Source organism: Psittacula echo, assembly GCF_963264785.1.
Source record: "Psittacula echo genome assembly, chromosome: Z".
NCBI lineage: Eukaryota > Metazoa > Chordata > Aves > Psittaciformes > Psittacidae > Psittacula > Psittacula echo.
Genome location: NC_137742.1, coordinates 86,636,111 through 86,659,041, shown reverse-complemented (window position 1 = coordinate 86,659,041; position 22,931 = coordinate 86,636,111). Strand labels below are relative to the sequence as shown.

At 41.4% G+C, this 22,931-nt stretch overlaps 1 protein-coding gene across 1 annotated transcript in view; it reads left to right on the top strand.

Moving 5' to 3' along the window:
- Positions 1–11,116: 11,116 nt before the first annotated feature.
- SMPD3 (sphingomyelin phosphodiesterase 3) overlaps positions 11,117–22,931 on the top strand; it is a gene marked incomplete at both ends in the record, with an annotated part of 35,895 nt that continues 24,080 nt past the window's right edge. The window contains one exon of the mRNA XM_080638052.1: positions 11,117–12,454. Coding sequence (XP_080494178.1) covers positions 11,117–12,454 — 1,338 coding nt within the window. The remainder of the gene's footprint in view (positions 12,455–22,931) is intronic.

The window sequence follows — 22,931 nt, the reverse complement described above, 5'->3', positions numbered from 1 at the left end:
TTAAGTTGTCTATATTAGACAGAGGTTTGGAGTCAACACTTCTGGTTCTCTGAAATTTTATTATTTGGATTGAGATCTCATTCAGACTTATCTGTCATTCTGGTATATGGGAAATATCATGCATGAAGTATCATGATCAAGGTCTAACCTGGAAATGCCATGCATTCATGCACACAACTTCTAGTTATTTACTAAGTAATAGCTGTTTCAATTCAACATTTTACTTTCAGTCACAATAAGAAAAATAGTAATTGTTTGATTCAGTAGAAATTTTTAAAAGCGTATTAAATATTTAAACAATTTTATTTCTACTGATGGCTGAGAGAGTCATCATCTGCTGGTGATCACACAGGAACACTGCAGGGATTCCTTTTAAATATGTAAATAAAGTACTCTGTCCCTCCTGCTCCTTCTGGGTCTAAAACACCTGCTGATTTCCTTGTAGTTGCAAGAGTAATTAAAAATTGGGGGTCAGGGATGTGAAATTAAGTATCTGTAGATTGTTCTGATATTTACAAGTGCATGTAATAACAGAAAAAACAAACGGATACTGTATTTTTAAGGAAAATAAAAGTCAACAGAATAGTAAGGCAAGCTTTATATGTACATATGTGTAGGGTAGCTGCTCATTTTCACTCAGATTGTTTTTTTCCTTTTAAATTCTTGACAGGTTCTTTTCTGGTTTATGGTGCTCTCTGATGTAGTGGCACAAGTATTAGAATGTTCTGTATTTAGCATAGTTTCTTGTTTCTTTTCTAAACATGGACCACTTTCAGTAACACACCACCACAATTTTGATATTTCAGGGTGTTTTACAGATTAAACATAGTTTTGTCCAGACGACAAAATGAGATTTCTCTTTATTCTTGTTTAAAGATACAAAATCTTTTGGCTTGGAAATAAAGATTCCCCTCTTTCTACCTCCCCCCCCCCCCCCGATTTTGTTCACTTTGTTCTACCAATTCCACCCTGCAAACTCATACACAAAACCATAGTGATGTATGTGGAGTACGAATCTCTAAAACATGGGACCTGAAGAGCTGGATGCACTCAGACGTGAGACAGATTCTGTTCTGCCAGCAGAAAATTGGGAGATCCTTGGGCAATTTAGTGTAAAGTGCCAGAAACCTGGTTCTTAAGAGGGCTGTGTTAGCATACTTTAAAGGATGCTTTGGGACTAAATGTTGCTTCCTGCGCTGTTCCAGGAAGGTGACCAGAACATCCGGAATGTGTTTCCCATTTTGTCAGGATGGGTTGGAAGAGAAACAGGAAGGACCAGTGTTTTCTGCATACCCCAACACTTAGTAAACAGATTTTTTTAAAAATGCTGCAAGGTGTCTACAAACGTGCAGAAGCAGAGTCATGTAGTTAGTACAGTAAGTAAGTAGATAGTAAGTAGATCCTTGGCATGGGTCTTATTAGATATAATGTATTGTTCTTCCAGAGGTACATAGTAGAACAAAAAGGAGCATATTACTCGAAACAGTGAAGAGTTTCGTAGTTACAACATGGAATGAGGCTTCCTAGAATAAACGTACACAAAATCTTTTCTCTACTTCCTTAGGAGTGGTTTTGAGACAAATCACCAGACATTTTATAGGTTTAAATACTTAATTTGTATTTGAGAGATAAGTAGCTTTGTAATATCTGAGCAAAATTCAGCCATGCTTTATGTAAAGGTGGAAACAAATGTTTTCTTAGAGCACAAAGTGATTGGATGATATGTTTAAAAAAATCATACATTGCTAACTGTCTTTATGTTTTACTCTGCAAGAAGAAATGCAAATCTGAGAGGACTGGTGTGTCTACCAGTGCATTACAGTGAAATGGATTTACAAATAAGTAAGCAAACTATTTTTGCTTGAATTTGTTACCACATTGGCAAAGGTAAAAGTGAGTGCTCTGGGTTTTTGGTTTTTTTTGTTGTGGTTTTTTTTTTCCCCACCCCAGAATTTTAGTAGTTGCATGTTTACCTGTTTGAAAACTATGTGACAAAAATACCCATCCAATCTCGGAACAATTTAATCTTAAAAACATCTTGATTTTGAATTCTTGCATGTTTGTCAGAGAGGCTGATATGGTAACATGTTTTCAGGAAAAATATTTATGTGTTGAGTTTTGAGGAATGCTGATTCTTTTTTGACTATCCACCAAACAATTCCATCTCTGTGAATCCTGAGGAAATACACTTTTGTCAGTAGAGCAGAAACTTGTGGGTTAGAGAGTCAGCTTTCAGGGTTTCCATGAAAACTTAAGTTACAAAGGCTTTGGTTTTTCAATTTTCCATATGCAGAACATGGATAAATGTATTTTTATTTTCTTTATAGAGGTAGCTGTGTATTAATTTAGTTGTATTTTAGTTTTCTTTGTTCTGAGAACTATAGGTGAGCTTTCTTTTTTACAGAAGAGCAGATATTTATTGGCAGGGATTTGTTTTGCATTTACTGTAGGCTAAGATAACTTTGCCTTGCCAGCTGTTCAGAACCACTTTGGAAGTATAAAAAAATACCCGCTCTGGTGAAAATTGATTAACTTTATAATTCTATCAAGACATACTGAACTAACCAGAAGCCTGAAGGCTTAAAGTGCTGCTTGAGAAAGTACAGCTTTTAATTTTACAGGGAGCCTGTGTCCCCTGATGATTTACGGCCCAGGCATGGCTGCAGTCAGGCCTTTTGAGGTTCACATGATGAAAGGTGAGTAGGAAAAATGTTATCTCCAATTCTGCCTTGGGCACCCAAAGGTGATGTTGTTCCATCTCACTAATATTTGTTAAACAAACTATCTACAAAGATCAGATTTATTTAGCCATTATTCAGTTACTCCAGCTACTGTAAAATAGAAGGCTAAAGCCCACTAAAAGGTGATTTTGTACATAGAGCCCATTCCATTTCTATTGTATAAACAGAGCTCAGTGTCATAGATTCATGAATTTGTGTGCTGCAGTTGTCTCACTACTGAAGTACACCAAATAAGGTCTCAAAATAGAGAGTGTTTAGCTTTCCAGGTACTGTGTGAGATCACCAAGTGGTCAGATGATTTTTTATTTTTTGTTTGTTTAAATCTTGCCTGATAGCAAAGCTTTTTCTGAAAACTTAAAGCTGTATGAAGTATATACTGTTATTTTCAGCCATTAGAGGATACGCTGTTCGTTCCATTTCTTACCATTCCTAAGGCCATAAATATGAATTAATAATTTGGCAATATGTGATTGTGTCTCGAAGTTCCCATATGGTATGTATATGCCTAGTCAGCTTATGTTTGCAGGCTGGTATCCGTGCACTTGCAACAATGATGCAAACAACAGAATGGACAAAGTTTTGGAGGTGTATTTTAGGATTTGGAGTTGGATTGGTCGAGTTTCTGGGTTTGGGTTGGGCCTGGTGGGAGCCATTAGCAGAGTTGATGGGTAGCTCTGTATAGACTGGTTGTTTTCTGCAGTATTGAATTCATCTTCAATTTTCCATCCATTTTGAAAGAAAAAAAGGGACAAAACTGTCACACTTTTTGTGTTTTTCAATTAGTTATAATGTGTTAGATATATTTTTAATATGTGTTTCCGTACATTAACATAACTGGATTTATATTTTAAGTTTAAAATTTAATCTTACTTAATTTAGGTAGCAGAAGGTGTATGGGTATGGGGTTTGGCCTAGCAATATGATCTGGGACTACCAAATTGAGATGCTTCTGGAAATGAGAATCTGTTGCCATGCCAGACTTAATTGTAAAGCACAGAATAAGCTTTACAATCTCACCATATGCAAATTTTCAGCTCTGCAATAAAAAACTCCCATTTAGGTTGAGGAAGTACATGGGAAACTATCCCAGCTTGAAATTTAGTTCTTCTGCTAAGGTGGAGGAGTGGACTAAGAAGGAGACCAGATATAGCCAATCTTACGTCACATAAGCCATATTACTACCTCCCATTCCCTGTTGGCAGGCTGTCACAAAGAGACAGAGCTACTTTTGTCACTATTGACCCTATTCCACCATCACAACTCTGCGCTTTACTAAATATGCCCTAGGCTTGAGCTTGTGGGTTTGTGTTTGGTTTTGGTTTTTTTTCCCCTGTAGACATGTACCTAACTGCTGACATCACCGGTATTCAGTGAGACTTGTAAGCTCACACTTATTATATTTTTTACAAGTTAGTTCAGTTAAGCTAGACATCTTTTTTATTATGGCTTCCTGCCTGATAACAGCCTATGAACATAAGAGACGTGCTGCAGAGTCACCAGGCAATGTTTTACTACCTTTTTTAGAAAGATGGAAGAAAGTTTAGGGAGAAACTGGTAAATGAACATGTCAATGGCAAGTGTGCAAAAACACTTTCCTCCTTCCCTACTCCTAACAAATCCTTAGTGTGAATGGGTGCTGCTTTTATTCACCACTGTCAGTAATACACTGAACGCAACTGCTCCTGTCATAGTGGATCCACATTTTTACTAAGTTTTTCTAATATTTTCAGAAGCTTTAAATTATTATTGACTGAAGTGAAAGTTAAGGTGAGCCAGTAAACGTTGCTTAAAAATCGTTCACCCTACATCTTGGAACGCTTCATGAAATGAGTCCTGTACAGGATCACAGGATTTCAGTCAAATATCCAGCTGTGAAGTGATCGCAAAGGAACACAGAAGTGTCTCCATTACAGACACTGACACCCTGCATCTCTGTAATTACAGTCAGGTAATCAAGCATGGAAAACAGTTCACATGTATTTTGGAGTATTTTGTTTTCCAGAAGGTAGGTAGTTGTTCAACTGGCCTATACTTAAATACATGAATAATAATAATCAAGGGAAAGAGACTGAATGAAGAAAGGAAGAATGTATGAAGTGTGTGTGGGAGCAAAACCAGATGAGACTGTGGAGGAAAGCAGAGATTAAATTGTGGTTTGTATAATAAGCATGGAAGAGAGCCTGATTGCGAATTTTCAGTTCCTTCAGATCTTTGCGTGTTCTCAGTTTCAAATATGACTTTTTGCTGGTTTGCATGGTGCAGTGGTAGCGTTCTTGTAAGCTGTACTTCTCTGCTTCAAATTTCAATAGCAATAATGAAATAGAGCTAACAGAAAGTCAACACAGTTTAAATAAGCTGCTTTTCTAGAATCCAGGTTTAGATATGTACATATCTAAGGCAAGCAATTGTCAGGATTCAAGAAAAACTAGTTTTAATGGATATATGTGAATTATTATGTGAAGTTACCCATAAAGTAACTTTCCAAATCAGTCAGTCACTCCAGCAGTTTTATTCTGTTCTGAAAAAATAACTGTTCTTGCAGTGATTTACATGTATTTTAAAAATCTCTTGAGATATTAGTAGCAAATTTGAAGAAATTTGAGTTGCTTGAATTTGAAAATGTATTTGAGTTTTCTAAGAAAAGGGAAGTTAAAACTTTTCTGACCATTTCTAGATTGTCCGTGTAACCTTAATATTGTGAAATCTGTTGTTTTTTCTTTCGTTCCTCCATCATCTGTCGGCTTGTATTGTCCTTTATTTAGTTCACAAGCTATGTTGCAGCTAGGAACATCCCTTTTGATCTATATGTCTCTAACGTACTTCTGGGCATAATAATAATCATGAAAATCTTTTAAACCTTTTCTGATCTCTTTGCTATCACTAAAGTTGAGCTGTTCTATGATGGCACACTAATAAAAAAAAAAAAAAAAAGCAAAGTTTTGGTGTCTCAGCAAGTCTGCCGATGACACCAAGCTGTGTGGTTCGGTTGATACACCGGAGGGAAGGGATGCCATCCACAGGGACCTTGACAAGCTTGTGAGGTGGGCTGATGCCAGCCTTATGAAGTTTAACCATGCCAAGCGCAAGGTCCTACACCTGGGTCGGAGCAATCCCAGGCACAGCTACAGGTTGGGCAGAGAAGAGATTCAGAGCAGCCCTGCGGAGGAGGACTTGAGGGTGTTGGTTGATGAGAAAATGAACATGAGCCGACTTCAGTGTGCGCTCGCAGCCCAGAAAGCCAACTGTATCCTGGGCTGCATCAAAAGGAGCGTGACCAGCAGGTCAAAGGAGGTGATCCTGCCCCTCTACTCGGCTCTTGTGAGACCTCACTTGGAGTATTGTGTGCAGTTCTGGTGTCCTCAACATAAAAAGGGCATGGAACTGTTGGAACAAGTCCAGAGGAGGGCCACGAGGATGATCAGGGGACTGGAGCACCTCCTGTATGAAGACAGGCTGAGAAAGTTGGGGCTGTTCATCCTGGAGAAGAGAAGGCTGCGTGGAGACCTCATAGCAGCCTTCCAGTATCTGAAGGGGGCCTACAAGGATGATGGGGAGGGACTCTTTGCTAGGGACTGTAGTGACAGGACAAGGGGTAACGGGTTAAAACTTGAACAGGGGAAGTTTAGATTGGACATAAGGAAGAAATTCTTTACTGTGAGGGTGGTGAGGCACTGGAATGGGTTGCCCAGGGAAGTTGTGAATGTTCCCTCCCTGACTGTGCTCAAGGCCAGGTTGGATGAGGCCTTGGGTGGCATGGTTTAGTGTGAGGTGTCCCTGCCCATGGCAGGGGGGTTGGAACTGGATGATCCTAAGGTCCTTTCCAACCCTAACTATTCTATGATTCTAAAATAATAAAACCAACTGAACCCGACTGTAGTTTACATGTTTGTAGCATACAAAAATATCTGTTTCATTGCAATATTTTAAATTCTCCCTTAATCTCTCAAACCCCTATGAATAAAGCATTGGATTACCAAGTAAAACCCTTCATCACAAGGAATTAGGCACTTTAGCTTTAGCCTCCATCTGAACCATTGCATTAGGATAGACATTATTGATGTCATGTTTTCCAAGTTGCAGTTGACTCACGTGGTGCCTTCCTTCACTCTTTAAGATCTTGCTGGGATAAAATGTGTGTCTTGTGAGTTTCTTAGTTCTCTCTTTTTGAGTGGCTTTGAGGCACTGGCATGCATATGGGATGTAGCTAAGAGACAACAGTAGGGAACTTAGGTCTTGTTCGTGTGGATGCCGGTGAGTCCATACCATAACTGTGGTAAATTGTGTGATTTCCTTCATCTATAGGATTAATAAAATAGGATAATATTTTAATTACAGAAGAGTGTTTTTAATTAGGGTCTTCATGTGCCAATGTTTCTTGTCTGTAATATGCAAAAACTTAAAGGATATCTAGCTCATGATTCCCTCCTCCCTTTTCTCCAGCTATCATATTAAAACTTGCGGTGGTACCACAGTTTTTGTACTTCTGTGTCCATTTGCTGTGACAATTCTATTAGAATTCATAGAATAAAGTGGATGGAATGCATCTCTGTATTCCCCACTTCAGCTGGCACATCATCAAAAACTGTCCAGCAAATTCCTGAGTTTCAAAGGTACTATCCCTATTTAAGGCAGAGGAAGTATAGAAGTTACCAGTACAGCATTGAACCATCATTCAGTCCTCAGTGTTTATAAAGAATTACATGCTTGCTACATGTTGTTAAAACAGACCCCAGTTTGAACCAATTTGCTTTATGACACTTGTTGTGTAATCTTATCTCATGAAAGGATTTCTGATTGCATTCATTTTTCTTCCTTTTTTACTAATACAATAGCTTGTTGGATCTGCAGTGAGCATGAATTCTTATAATTTAGTATGTCTGCATAATCTGGATAATTGCTTTTGTGAAGCTACTTTAGTTGAACATCTTATTGTTTGCTGGACAGCAGTTTATCTTATAAATTATTGATGCTGCAGTCCATAACAGAACCAGCATGAGTTATGTTGGATTGATTATTTTTCTGTACTTCATCACATCATCGAGCAAGCATTGACTACTGTATTTACAAAACTGTCACTTGATGTCACATTTTCCTAGGACTTGCAACACCCTGTCATCATGTACTTAAGAAATACTTATCTCTAGAAGACCTAATTAGATAAGTTATTACAGATCCATTATAGTTCTGCATTTTTTTCCAGTATGTTATTTTAAAATAGTAAAAGTCATGCTGATCTTCCAGTCTACAACACAAGTGCAGATTTCACCAGAGAGGTGGTTAGACTGAAAGCTGGAATACAGTGTTTGCAGTCTGTTCCTGCTTCGCTTACCCAAACCACAGTGTTCTGTTCACCCCTAGCACTGTTGGCACCCATGAACTGTTCTGGTCCGCTGATCAATTTTGTGACTAGGCAGGGATTTTATAAAGGATTTTAAGCACCCAACAGAACAGAATAACTTCTTTATATCTTTTCTAATGATAATTACATAATTGGACAGGTTTTAAGTTGTTGGTTGGGTTGTTGGGGTTTTTTGGGGTTTTTTTCTATCTGATATGTAGATGCCAAAGTCTCTTTCGAGCATTCTTACTAAAAAGTCATAAAAATCATTTAGAAAAACAAATTCCTAGGCTTCCCTCTATTATCAGCATCCCCAAATGCCTTTGGCAATGAGTAAATGCCAAGCATTTGTTATTTGGCACTTGACGAGTCACTCATTTCTTTAAACTCAAACATGTTACATAAGGTTGTGAAAGTTATGCTAAGCTAATAATTAAAAACCGCAAAAAATCCACCCTCCTTTGATCCAGCCTTTCTGATTTCCATCTAAATATTAACATCAGGGCAAAAATACACAGGACCTTATATCCCATTATAAGGTATTGTCTGTCTGGTGTTGGCAGAGGGTGCAGTGGGCTCTGAGCAGTTAGAGGGGTGTTATCCTTACACCGGAAGGCTCGTCGTGTGTGGCTGCAGTAACACAGCTTCATCGTCAGGTTTTGTCCATCTTTTCCTGATATCAGTAGATGTATGACATTGCTGTCTTGGAAGATGCTACATCAGATCTCTGAGATACAGCTTTCCTTACATGCCCAGGACTCATGCAAGTTAAAAGCAGCTTTCTGTTGTGGAATTGCCATCCTTTCTGATGCATCTGTTTACTGACTTTACTTCTCTCTAGTATTTGGTACCAACTATTTGGTTTTGCTTTTGAAGGTCTGCATAATCTTGTCTCCACCCAACCTGATTTTTCTTATTCTGTTTTAGAATTTGATTCCTATCTCCAGTCAGGTTTTGTTATGAGCCCCTGTCACCACCTTAGTAGATTTTTCAGACTAACGCTTGCTTGCCCAGAGGTTGCTTTTCTCTTCTGGGAAGAAATATCTGTAAAACTATCTCATCCTCATTTGTTCCTGTATTAAAATTCTTCCTTGCCATGGTGCCTACCAAAAATAGATGGCTGCAAATCTGGTGTGCTGTCACTATTCTTAGTCCTGCTGATCAGGAATCTAGACTGAGGAGAGAATTTTCTTATTGTTAATAAGCAACAAATGGGTGTGGTAAGAAGAGAGCTGCTTAAGCCATGTATTCTAATGTCTTCCTTACTGCTTCTGACTTGTAAAGTATTCAATGTGTCACAGTCTGGTATTGCATGTGTACCACAACTAGAAATATGCTGACAGTAGGAACATTAATCAGCTGCAAGGGCTGTTTGAAGAAGCAGAAGTCTTAAAAGTGAGAAAAAACTGTAAAATTACATTTTTCTTCTGATTCTCAGGTGCATTTCTCTGTAAAACAGTATTTCTCTGCTATGCCTCATGTCACTGTTTATTTACTGTTAGACAGAAACAGAAATGCCCTTCTGTTTCTGGGTGCCCTGCAGAATGTTTTAAAATACATATCAAACTACTATTCCCTAAAGTTTGTCTCCTTGAGGGCCCCAAACTTTAATTGAACTTGTGCTAATAAATATGTGCGTATGTAATTTTAATCTCTCCAAGATGTCAAAACTAAAGATAGGCTTTGAAGCATGGTCCAGTGTACTTTTGTTTACCTGGTGAATGGTTAATCATGGCAATTTCTAAATACCTCACATCATGATTTCCTAACTGTTAAGACAACTTTTGAAAGACATCATATGTCTTCAAAGGGAAGATATGAAACTGTTTTTCTGATTTGATATATTCAATTAATATTGTTTCCTTCAAAGATGAAAAATGGAATTTAAAACCAATAATGCTAATTATGATTAATTTATATTTTGCTTTAGTATGTGTAAAAAAATGTGTAATAGGAGATCATGGGGTGAGGTGTCCCTGCCCATGGCAGAGGGGCTGGAACCAGATGATCTTAAGGTCCTTTCCAACCCAAACCATTCTATGATTCTATGATAATATCAGGAGTTTTTGTGGGCTGTAGCTGAATGAAATTGGACTGTGGCTTGAAATAGGTAACGAGTCTTAAATATCTAAATATTAATGAAAAGTAGTTTGACTTACTGTTTTCAATAAATTGAAAAATAAAAATTTGAAACCATATTTAATCATATGAAGAGTATTTTAAGTGATTTAGATCAGCCAATTTTGTTTCAAAGCACAGCAATGCAAATTATATTTTATAGCAAAGAAATGGGTTTTGCTCTTAAATACAAGATGCCTTCTGGCAATTCAAGCAAATTAACTTCAGTGATAGAATACAAGATGTAACAGTCTTCTAGAGCAGCCTAGAGATAGGTCCTAACCACCCTTTGCAAAGGTTCTGAAAACAGCTAATATAAAAGAAATATTAGTGGAAATGGATTATAAAATAAACTCCAAATTATATTTCTTGATGTAAGGCCTAAAATTCATAAGAGCAATGTGTTTCGTGACATCACTAGTGATGGGCATTAATGATCAATGTTCTGATTTCATTTGCAGAAATACCAGTCCTCTGTCGTTGGACTTGCCCTAGATCCCTACTCCAATCAAAACCACCAAATCAAACCAAAAATAGAGCAGTATTTTAGACTATAAGGCAAGAATGATAAGAAGAAATCTTTAAAATTTCAGTAACTGTTATGTATGTTTTGTCTCTCTTGTTCTTACAGATTTCCTTTCTGCCTCCGGAGTGTTCTGTTATGGCAGCTTCCAGTGAACAATGACATCCTCTGAAAAACCTAGATGCCAAAAAGCCAGACAGAAACAGTGGCCTTGTTTCATTTTTACTTCAACACAGTGAAATGGTGCTCTTAAAGTTTTGTTACTGACTCTCACTGGAAAAAACCCAAACTCCTGACTGGACCTTTTTCCCCCAAACCTCCCCCAGTGTTCTTATGGATGCTTGACCTAGTGACATCATGTAGTAGGCCCTGAAGTGTTGTCATAATTAAGTTGCAATGGTTTTATACACTTCCCCATTTCCCAACAGCTTTCTGTCAGTTCTGCATTCTTTTTCCTGGGGCCTGATTTTCCCATGTTACTGGTTAGCAGATAGGCTTGTGGCCTCTTTTGTTCCAACCACCTATGAAAAACGTCAAAGAGCGGATGATCCGTGCTATTTTCACGCCCTCTGCATCATTATTACCACTCCCATCTACTTGGCACTGTTAGTAGCGTCTCTTCCTTTTGCTCTGATCGGCTTTCTGTTATGGTCCCCACTCCAGTCAACCAGAAGGCCATATATCTACTCCAGACTAGAAGACAAGAACCATGCCAACGGAGCCACACTGCTTACTGAATGGAAGGCTGCAGGGACTGGGAAGAGCTTCTGCTTCGGCAGCGCTAATGTTTGCCTGCTGCCAGATTCTCTGGCAAGATTTAATAATGTTTTCAATACACAGGCTAGGGCTAAAGAGATTGGCCGGAGGATCCGAAATGGGGCAAGCAGACCACAGATCAAAATATACATAGATTCTCCTACCAACACCTCCATCAGTGCAGCGAGTTTTAGCAGCTTGGTCTCCCCCCAGGGTGGAGATAGCGCTAATCATACATTTAATCCTGGCATGAAAAGGACAACATCAATGGAGTATAAAGGAGATAATTCTGGCTCAAACAATGGTGAGGATAGTAGAGAAGATAAGGGCAGAACCAGAGAGCCAAATGAGGGAGAAGAAAATTCTTGCATTGTCCGCATAAATGGAGAGGATAATGGCCACATGTCAGATACAGAAACAGACGGTGTCAATGGCCAGGCTCATGCCAGCGGCCCAGCAGAGCCCTTGCTGGAAGGTGACGCAGAGATCTCAAAAACACCTAACCACAAACAGAAGGAAGGAGATTCTGGGAGTTTAGACAGCTGCTCTGCCTCGCGAGAGTCCTTAGTTAAAGTTCGTGTTGGGGATGGTACAGTGGACCAAAGCACTGTTAACAACAAGCTCCTCTACAAAGCTTCAATCATGAAGAAGACCTCAGTGCGGAAAAAGAAACATACAGATGAGACCTTTGATCATGAGATCTCTGCTTTCTTCCCTGCCAACTTGGACTTTCTGTGTTTGCAGGAAGTATTTGACAAAAGAGCTGCAGAGAAATTGAAAGAGCAGCTTCATCACTATTTTGAATACATTGTCTATGATGTTGGGGTCTACAGTTGCCACAGCTGCTGTAGCTTTAAGTTTGTGAACAGTGGTCTACTTTTTGCCAGCCGCTATCCTGTTATGGATGCTGCCTATCACTGTTACCCCAATGGAAGAGGGACAGACTCCTTGGCTTCCAAGGGAGCCTTGTTTCTCAAGGTAAGAGCCTTTTTTAAATACTGACCCTGTGTATGGGACAAGTTATAAAGTTACGTTGTTTTCTCTCAGTCATTTCTATTAGAGTTCAAAGAGGCACTATTCAGATCTAGATTATCTGATATAATTTATATAATAGGTTTTATGGCCTAGATACTGTGCTGAAGTGATGGATGTGTGCATGAAATAATGAGGGACTTTTGGAGGTAGAACTTGAGTATCATTTCAATTGCCAAAATTTTGAAGTAGTTTTCATGTAATTTTAGTTTGTTTTTTTACAGAATCCTCTTCAATAAAATGCGCAAATTCTAAGCCTTATAACACCAGTATTGAACAATGAGTATTATTACTGTTGGAAACCAGCTTATGCATGTTATATGTTTATGTGGAAACCAAAAGACAATTGAAAGTTTAAATGCAAATAGGCTAAAACTGAAAGAATTGCAATGAAATGTGTGGCTATTCCTCTTTCTTGGTTGTGAAGGAATTGTCAAGGAGAGATGCAAAGAAGAGTAAATGAGACAAAAAAATGTAACGATCTCCTAGAATACTGGTTTTCATATTTTGTGATTTTTATCACAGTTTGAAATGGGTTTCACTAACTAAAACCAGATTTTTTTTTTTTTCCTACTGCTAGCAAAATGTATCAGGTGCTCCCATTGTATGTACTTTCTGGTGTATATGCTGTTGAGTTCTCAACAAAAGCTATCAACAGCCATTCAGAATACAGATTATTAATAAGGATCAGGGGGGTCTGTACCCACACTGTTTGTAATATATAAAGAAGGCAAAACCTGTTGGTATTGTGGCTTGCATAAAGAAAGCAAATATTAGAATCAGCAGTCTGATGATAGTTCAGTATTTCATTTACATTTGACATAAACAAAAGCCTATCCATATCTGAATACAAGTTTCCAAAAACTGGGTCTAAGCTTTCTATACTACTTTTACATGTTGTTTATAAACAGCTGAAGTTTGGTTTTTTCATCATAAAGGGCAAAATCTGAAGATACATGTTGTGCACTGTAAACATTACCAGGGTCACATGGACTGCCCTTCAACATATGCATTTATTAGGGATTAAGAGATTAAAAACAATCTGCTTTCAGCTGCCTGTTGCTGAGTCACTGTTTTGCTCCCCTGCCAGGCAGACTGCAGTGTTTCCATTTCTCTTGTAGAAAATTAAGCCTTTTTTCAAAATTCCACTGGGATGATGAGCTTAATTATGGATTTGAGTTGTTAAATAATGTTACCATTGAGCAGGGAATAGGGACCAATTATTATGAAGATTTGAAGACAATTACATTCTTTTAAATATGACAGAATTCTGGCCCTGTTGAAAGTCCGTTTTTCCATGTGTCTGTGTCATTCTGGCGTTCTCTATACCTAAAATATTTTTTTTCTGAGTTAAGTTTGTTCTGATATGAAATGCCTTTGTCTTAATTGTACAGTAAATGATCATTGGTCATTTCTTTTACACACACACACAAAGTAGGAATTACCTATTAAATTTTAGCTTTGAAACAAAGTAGGTTTGAAAGTTTTCTTGATGTAGTGCTTAATAAACTGCTGAGGATATGTGGGCTCCGGAGACAAATGCTATAGTAAGTAAAAGCCAGGTTTGTTTTTTCAAGTTGGTGAGAAGCAATCCATTAACTACAGAAGTCTCCAGGTCTTACACGGGGATAACAGCAAGCCAGCAAACTGTATCCTAACTGTGGCTGAAGGTGTTGTTCTAGCCAGTCCTCTGCCCTTTCAAATGGACAGCTTCTATCATTGCTTTTAGACACTTCTTTAGATTTTGTATGTATCTATCTCATGCAATCCAGTCCTACATCTGAGTTCATCTCAGTGTGGCTTCAAAGATACTAAGAGAGCCTTGCAGAGCAGGGGTCTTCTAATTGCTTTCCATTCAGAAGTGGTGTAGAGTTAGGCCTCTGTCCTGTGCACGCTCCATGTAGAAAGCATAGTGTTCCCTTTCCTGAAGTAGCAAAGACATCAGTTGAGCTTTGTTTTGAAAGTGTGCTTACAAAGCTGCTCCCCTTGCACATGTTCCATCCCTGTGTAAAGTTCCATCTCTTGTTTATGTTGTTTAAACAAAATAAGAGCGAGGGGAGAAGGCGTGCATATTTTGAAAATATGGATAAAATCACTTAATGTTTCCACTCACTGGGAGGACGAAGCCTGTATTCAAATCTTTCTGAACCTCAGGAAAACCCAACATCCAGACTCAGAAGATTATTCATAGAAAGAAACTAGCACTCATTAAAGAGGACAGTTTATCTCCTTACTACAAATATAACTGATAAGGAGATAAATTAAAGGTCTCGGAACAAAACATTTAATGGAAGTTGCATTATTTTGAACAAAAAGGCAAAACTGTTTGCAGGAGTTGTGTCACAGAACAGATCCCTACTGTCAAGGTACAATGGTTTCACACATTTTTTCCTTTCAGAATAGGTTCAGTTTCCAGTGAAGAGGGAATTATTTTTCCATTGCCCCCCTCTTCTCTGCCCCACCTTCACCATCTAGATTGTAAAGTTCAGGTGGAGATTTAGAAGGATTTGAGAGATTTGCTTAGTCATACAGAGTTATTTTACCCAAGAGACTTCCAGAGCTCAAGGATTATGATTAGTAGCAGTAATAATAATCAGCTCTTATGTACAGTTATTAAGAAGGACATGGAGCTGTTGGAGCAAGTCCAGAGGAGGACACAAGGATGATCAGGGACTGGAGCACCTCCTGTATGAAGACAGGCTGAGAAAGTTGGGGCTGTTCATCCTGGAGAAGAGAAGGCTGCGTGGAGACCTCATAGCAGCCTTCCAGTATCTGAAGGGGGCCTACAAAGATGTCGAAGGGGGATTCTTCATCAGGGACTGTAGTGATAGGAAAATAGGTGATGGGTTTAAACTTAAACAGGGGAAGTTCAGGTTAGATAGAAGGAAGAAGCTGTGAGTAGCTATTGTGTAAAGGCCATTTTTTCTGCATAAATGGAGGACTAAGCTGCATTCAGCACTTTGATCTCTTCAGACTCCAGCAAGGTTTCTGTTGCCAATCTGAGGGTCTAATTCAGATTTAGAGGGACACAATCACATTAAAACCAGATTCTAAGTAGGGGAGAAATGTCACTTGCACCTAAGTGACATTTTCATGTCTGAAGTGTTAAACCACTGTTACAAGTTGCTGCTGAAGACTCAAAGGAGGAGTTAGGAGATGCATAAATCAGGCAATCCATTTTCATACTTTGGCAGCCGGGGCCCTTGGGAGACTCTGGTGTGACTCTGTTGTAGCATTGCATGTCACATTAATCTAAAATGCTCTACAAAAAGAGCCCTTGATTCTGCTTTGTAGAGTTTGTAACTCCAGTTGTCTCTTACTGCTGCTTCGCTATAGTGAGAGAGGAGAGAAGCGGGACTGACGCACGCTGTCTCATGCTGGTGATGCTAACTAAGAAGCTGGCTTGTATGTGTCTGTACATAAAGTTATGCAGATTGCAATGTTCTTGGTTACTCTGCAGCTGTTGGTTTGACAGACTCATGATTTTAATACACAGTGGTTTGATGAATTTAAAGGCAGTTTGAAAATGTAAGTCCCTTTCAGAAACTGGATGATGATTGTGCCGTCAAATCTGGTTTAAAAGGTATCCGTGAGTGCTGAGCAAAAAGTGTGTAATGCACCACCTGTTTGTAATTTACCAGAAGGCTTCAAAATGTCAATATTCGTCTCTAGATTGAAGGATTAGTACGTAGCCTTAGTCACGCTGTCTTTCAGGGATGTTGTGTAAGGGTCAGTCAGCTGATCGGAGCTAGCCCAGCTAGAGCCGGAGCCGACACGCTTCAGCGACCACGAGGTTCAGCAGAGATTAGGAAAATCAGAGGGGATAGCGCAGAGACATCGCGATTCCCGACATCTCCCGATCCCCGAAGCCCCAGCAGCCTTTGCGAGAGAGCGGCTGACGTGGCAGGGGCGTTCCCACAGTAACGGCGACCGCACCCTGCGCCTTGCCTTGAAAGAGCCTCTGAGCTCTTTCAAGGGCAGCGACAGGCGCAGGGAGGAGCAAGCAGGTCGTGTTGTGAACCCTGTTGCTGGTGTCCCAGACTGCTGACCAATATGGTTGCCTCCAGAAGGAGAGCTTGCAGTAAGGAGACTGTAACAACTCAGAGAGAGACCCTGTCCCAAACCGTGGCTGTTCAGGTCTCTGGCTGCAGGGAGTGCCAGAGCCTGCTGCTGCCGAGGGAGGGAGGCCAGCATTCCACCTGTGTGAGGTGTGAGCAGGTAGAAGATCTGCTTAGCTTGGTGGCAGAACTTAAGGAGGAGGTGGAGACGCTGAGGACCATCAGGGAGTGTGAAAGGGAGATCAACTGGTGGAGTAACTCCCTGGCGTGCCAGCAGGAACGGTTCCAGGGAGATACCTCCCAAAAGGGGATGGACCCCCTGCCCTCTCAAACAGAGGGGGATGGCCAGAGACAACCTCTGCCCTGTAGCTGTCGCGCAGAGGTAAGGGACCAAGAAGACGATGAGGGCTGGAAGCAAGTTCCAGTTCAGAGTTGTGGGCAACCCTCCTCCCTTCCTGCCCTGCTTCCCCAGGTGCCCCTCCGTAATAGGTTTGAGGCCCTGGATCTTGATGGAGAGGTAAGTGAGGATGTGGTGCAAGGCCAGACTACAGGGTCACATAGGAAAAGGCGGTTGACTTCGCACCTCAAGACTGCCTCTGATAAGAAAGAAAGGTCATTGTCGTAGGCGATTCCCTTCTGAGAGGAACAGAGGGCCTGATATGCAGAGTTGACCCTCATCATAGGGAAGTGTGTAGTCTGCCTGGAGCCCGGATCAGGGATATCACCAGGGCGCTCCCCAGCCTGGTGCACCCGACAGACTACTACCCGCTGCTGGTCTTCCAGACAGGTGGGGGGGAAGCTGCTTCCCGCAGTCTGAGGGGGATGAAGAAAGACTACAGGGCCTTGGGGCGGACGGTGAAAGAATCTGGGGCTCAAGTGATCTTCTCCTCACTTCTTCCGTCTTCCAGTGATGATGTGGGACTGAATGGGAAAATTCAGTCCATAAGCAATTGGCTACAAGACTGGTGCTTTAGGCAGGGCTTTGGGTTCTTTGATAACAGCTGGTTTTATAAGGCTCCAGTCCGGATGATGGCACATGGGAAAGGTTTATCTCACAGAGGCAAAAGGATGCTGGGGCATGAATTAGCAGGGCTCATTTGGAGAGCTTTAAACTAGATTCGAAGGGGGCTGGGGTTGTAACTGTTCTTGCCCCAGTGGGGCAGCACTCTAGAATTGATGAACACTGGGAGGCCTCCTATAATCCTAGGGTGAAATCGGTGAGCTCAGCTCCCTCCTTGAAATGCCTGTACACCAGTGCGTGCAGCACGGGAAATAAGCAGGAGGAGTTCGAGACCTGTGTTAAGTCAGGAGATTATGATCTGGTGGCAATTACAGAGACGTGGTGGGACAGCTCACATGACTGGAATATACTCATGGAGGGCTATGTCCTTTTCAGGAAAGACAGGCCAGCCAGGCGGGGTGGTGGGGTTGCTCTTTATGTGCGAGAGCAGCTACAATGTACTGAGTTCTGTCCAGGGACAGATGAGGAGCAGGTTGAGAGTCTGTGGGTGAGAATTAAGGGGCAGGCTGGCAGGGGTGATACTGTTGTGGGTGTCTGTTACAGGCCACCAGATCAGGGTGAGGAAGTTGACGAGGCCTTCTACAGGCAGCTGAGAGCGGCCTCACAGTCACAGGCCCTGGTCGTCGTGGGAGATTTTAACTTCCCTGATGTTTGCTGGAAGGACTACTCAGCAACCCAGCCACAGTCCAGGAGGTTCCTCCAGTGTATGGATGATAACTTCCTCATGCAAATGGTGGATGAGCCAGCCAGGAGAGGAGCACTGCTGGATCTCATCCTCACTAACAAGGAGGGGCTGGTCGAAGCAGTACAGGTTGAGGGCTGCCTTGGTTGCAGCGACCACGAGATGGTGGAATTCAGGATCTTGTGTGGTAGGACCAGTACAATAGCAAGTAGAATTGCAACCCTGGACTTTAGCAGGGCAAACTTTGGCCTTTTCAAGCAATTGCTAGGGGAAATCCCATGGGCAAGGCTGCTTGAAGGTAAAGGGGCCCAAGATAGTTGGTTGGCATTCAAGAACTGCTTATTCCGAGCTCAAGAGCAGAGCATCCCAACACGTAGGAAGTCAAGGAAGAGGACCAGGAGACCTGCGTGGCTAAATAAGGAACTGCTGGGTATGCTCAAGTGGAAGAGGAGAGTTTACAGGTCATGGAAGGAGGGGATGGCCACTTGGGAGGAATATAAGGCTGCTGCTAGAGGATGTAGGAAGGCAGCTAGGATGGCTAAGGCCTCCTTAGAATTAAATCTGGCGAGAGGGGTCAAGGACAGCAGAAAGAGCTTTTTCAAATACATGGCTGATAAAACTAACACCAGAGGCAAGGTTGACCCACTGGTGAACGGGATGGGTGCCCTGGTGACAGAAGATACAGAGATGGCAGAGTTATTGAATGCCTTCTTTGTCTCAGTCTACTCTGCCGGAGGCAGTCCTGAAGAGCCCTGTACTCCTGAGACCTCAGATGAAGTCAGGTCAATGGAGCAGTTTGCCTTAGTCGATGAGGAATGGGTTAGAGACCAGTTGAGCAATCTGGACATCCATAAATCCATGGGTCCAGATGGGATGCACCCGCGGGTGCTGCGGGAACTGGCGGAAGTCATTGCTAGACCACTCTCCATCATCTTTACCAAGTCTTGGGAAACGGGAGAGGTGCCTGAGGACTGCAGGAAAGCAAATGTCACTCCAGTCTTCAAAAAGGGCAAGAAGGAGGACCCGGGTAACTATAGACCGGTCAGCCTCACCTCCATCCCTGGGAAAGTGATGGAACACCTTATCCTTGATGCCATCTTAAGGCATGTCAAGGATATGAGGGTTATGAGGGGCAGTCAACATGGCTTTACCAAGGGGAAGTCATGCTTGACCAACCTCATAGCCTTTTATGAGGAAATAACACGGTGGATGGATGATGGCAGAGCGGTGGATGTGGTCTACCTTGACTTCAGCAAAGCATTTGACACAGTCTCCCACAGCATCCTCACAGCTAAACTGAGGAAGTGTGGTCCGGATGATCAGGTAGTGAGGTGGACTGCAAACTGGCTGAAGGACAGAAGCCAGAGAGTTGTAGTCTATGGGGCGGAGTCTAGTTGGAGGCCTGTATCTAGTGGAGTGCCTCAAGGGTCAGTACTGGGACCAGTGTTATTTAATATATTCATCAATGATTTAGATGAGGGAATTGAGTGTACTGTCAGCAAGTTTGCTGTTGACACTAAGCTGGGAGGAGTGGCTGACACGCCAGAAGGCTGTGCTGCCATCCAGCGAGACCTGGACAGGCTGGAGAGTTGGGCAGGGAGAAACTTGATGAAATATAACAAGGGAAAGTGTAGAGTCCTGCATCTGGGCAGGAACAACCCCAGGTTCCAGTATAGGTTGGGGAACGACCTGTTAGAGAGTAGTGTAGGGGAGAGGGACCTGGGGGTCCTAGTGGACGGCAGGATGACCATGAGCCAACACTGTGCCCTTGTGGCCAAGAAGGCCAATGGCATCCTGGGGTGTATTAGAAGGGGGCTGGTCAGTAGGTCGAGAGAGGTCCTCCTTCCCCTCTACTCTGCCCTGGTGAGACCGCATCTGGAATATTGTGTCCAGTTCTGGGCCCCTCAGTTCAAGAAGGACAGGGACCTGCTGGAGAGAGTCCAGCGCAGGGCAACTAAGATGATTAAGGGAGTGGAGCATCTCCCTTATGAGGAAAGGCTGAGGGAGCTGGGTCTCTATAGTTTGGAGAAGAGGAGACTGCGGGGGGACCTTATTAGTGTATATAAATATATAAAGGGGGAGTGTCATGAGGATGGAGCCAGGCTCTTCTCAGTGGCAAACAATGATAGGACAAGGGGTAATGAGTACAAACTGGAACACAAGAGGTTCCACTTAAACTTGAGAAGAAACTTCTTCTCAGTGAGGGTGACGGAACACTGGAACAGGCTGCCCAGGGGGGTTGTGGAGTCTCCTTCTCTGGAGACATTCAAAACCCGCCTGGACACATTCCTGTGTAACCTTATTTAGGTGTTCCTGCTCTGGCAGGGGGATTGGACTAGATGATGTTTTGAGGTCCCTTCCAATCTCTAACATACTGTGATACTGTGGTTAGGGCAATAGTGCAATAAAACCAGAAAACATCCTTAGCTTGTGAGACTCCTTAACTGAAGAGCTTGTCAGTACTTTTCCAGATGTATCAATCTAATAAAAAATTGATACATTTAATGATACTTTAAAGATTCCTCTGGCCAGGGTGCTGGAACATCTAGTCTAGGCAAAGTCATGCTTTGTGCCCAAAGGTTGGACCAGATGATCCCTGATGTCCCTTCCAACCTGGGATTCTGTCATTCTATGAATAAAAACTGTCACTTGTGCTGACAAATTCTGCCTCTCTCTTATCATTAAACTGTAATGGTTGTAACATAAACCTGTACCATATGACATGTAAATGCATCCTTGAGGTGGGGAGCCCAGAATGGCTGTTAAGTGAGGAAAGGTTTTGGAATGAGACTGGGAGATATGGAAGTATATTGAGTAGATGTCTGTTCTTCCTACCATTCTTAGTAGGAAATTATTCTGGGTTTTGGCATCTGCCAAGAGTTTTAGCAAAAATAAGAATTCTTGCTTAAAACAGAATTATGTGAACATAAGACCACAACCATATTCTGATGTGCATCGTTTGAACAGCAAGCAGTATTCTAACAATACCAAAAGGAATCAAAGGAAAAAATGTCTTGTGGGTTTTGCTAAATTTCTGAAAGAACTTATGTTTAATTGATACTAATTCTTAAGCTTATTAACAGATTTACTTTTCAAATTCTCTGTAAATTAATGCTAATCTCAGGGACCACAGTAATTGTGCAGAAAAAATGCTATTATTCATTGCTTAAAGGAAACCTAGCAACATTTGCTTTATGTGCAAAGCTCAACTTCGTTTTCAAAACGAAGGTAGTAGCAGATGGGAGAAGAAGCAGGAGCTCTGACTGGAAACCTGCTGTGAAGCATGGGTTTTACTGTTTGCTGCTCTCGAGGTGCCTGCTTTGAAAGATAAAATTAGGGTTCCCTGAACCAATCTCTGTGAGTCTCCTTTTTGATGCTGCTGATACAGATGCAGGTTGCTTGGGCAGTTAAGCTGCCTTTACTATCCCATGCCAGCTTGTGTGTGTTGTGGCTGTGAGTGAAGGGGGAACTTCAGATCCACACTTGCACAAGATACCGGGGGGAAGTTATTTTACCCAAAGATTATAAAGAAAAGGGGAATGCCTGTTTTCTGACCTCAGTATAAGATCATCCAGCAATTCCAGTGGTTAGATTTTCTTGTCCTTGATCAGTTGTCCAGAATCTACAGTTAACCCAAGATGTATAAAAGAAATGTCTAGTGCTGTTCATGAATTTGTTTAGATAACTTTAAAGCTGTGCCATTTCAATCACGAGGGTAACCTAAACATTTCCCACATGTTCAACTATAAAATGTTAATGCAGGAATTGGATAGAGTCCAATGAACTGCCTGAGACCTTTTTTTAAAAAACTGCTGCTGAACCCAGGACACCATGGCACTGTACCACGTCCCTTCACTCGATGTAGTTAATATTATTAAGCAGTCTTTTTCTTCTTCATTAACAGGGACAAATTAAAACTGCTGTGCAGAATGAAATACGGGTTTGAGAGAATTAGATGTGGGCTTCATCCTCTTCAGAAGAGGAAGAGCCCTTCATTCATGGTACCAATTTCCAGCCACTTTCCTTCACCTATAAGCTTTAAGGAAGCTTTGCCAAATAACTGATTCTCTGAATTCATGGAACAGTGATTGTTGTTATGTGGGAGATGGGGAAAACCAGGATCCTAAACTAATCAAGTGCAAACGTGGCTAGAAAGAGTTTCAGTGCACCAAAACAAATTTTAAGCTGACCTCTATGATATTTTAAACTTCTTTATTTAGCATGCTTAAATAACATAGATATAATAAAAATTTAGTAATTTAACTAATGCATCTTCTTTAGAAGCTGCTACATATCCCTGAAGGCAAAAGGCACAAGCTGTCAAAGTACCAAAAATAAGATAGACCTTTTACACTATGTCTGAGCTAACCAGAAAGCTACTACAAAGAACACAAAGTACAGGAATAAAATACACCTTTCTTGGATGTTACCACTAATCCAATTCATCCTGGTGTGTCAGGAAGGTTTGAACTGGAATGTGAGCAGTTTCAGTTTTCCTTGGCATCTTAACGCTAATAGGAGCAAGCTCTCAGGCCTGCAGTTGGCCTGGTTCTTCCAGTTAGTTGCTTGGTGCTGACTCTCAGAAAATTGCTGAAATAGAAACAAATATCCAGGAGGAGCTGATATAATTTGGGAGATTAAGGAAAAGTTGTACTGAAAAGA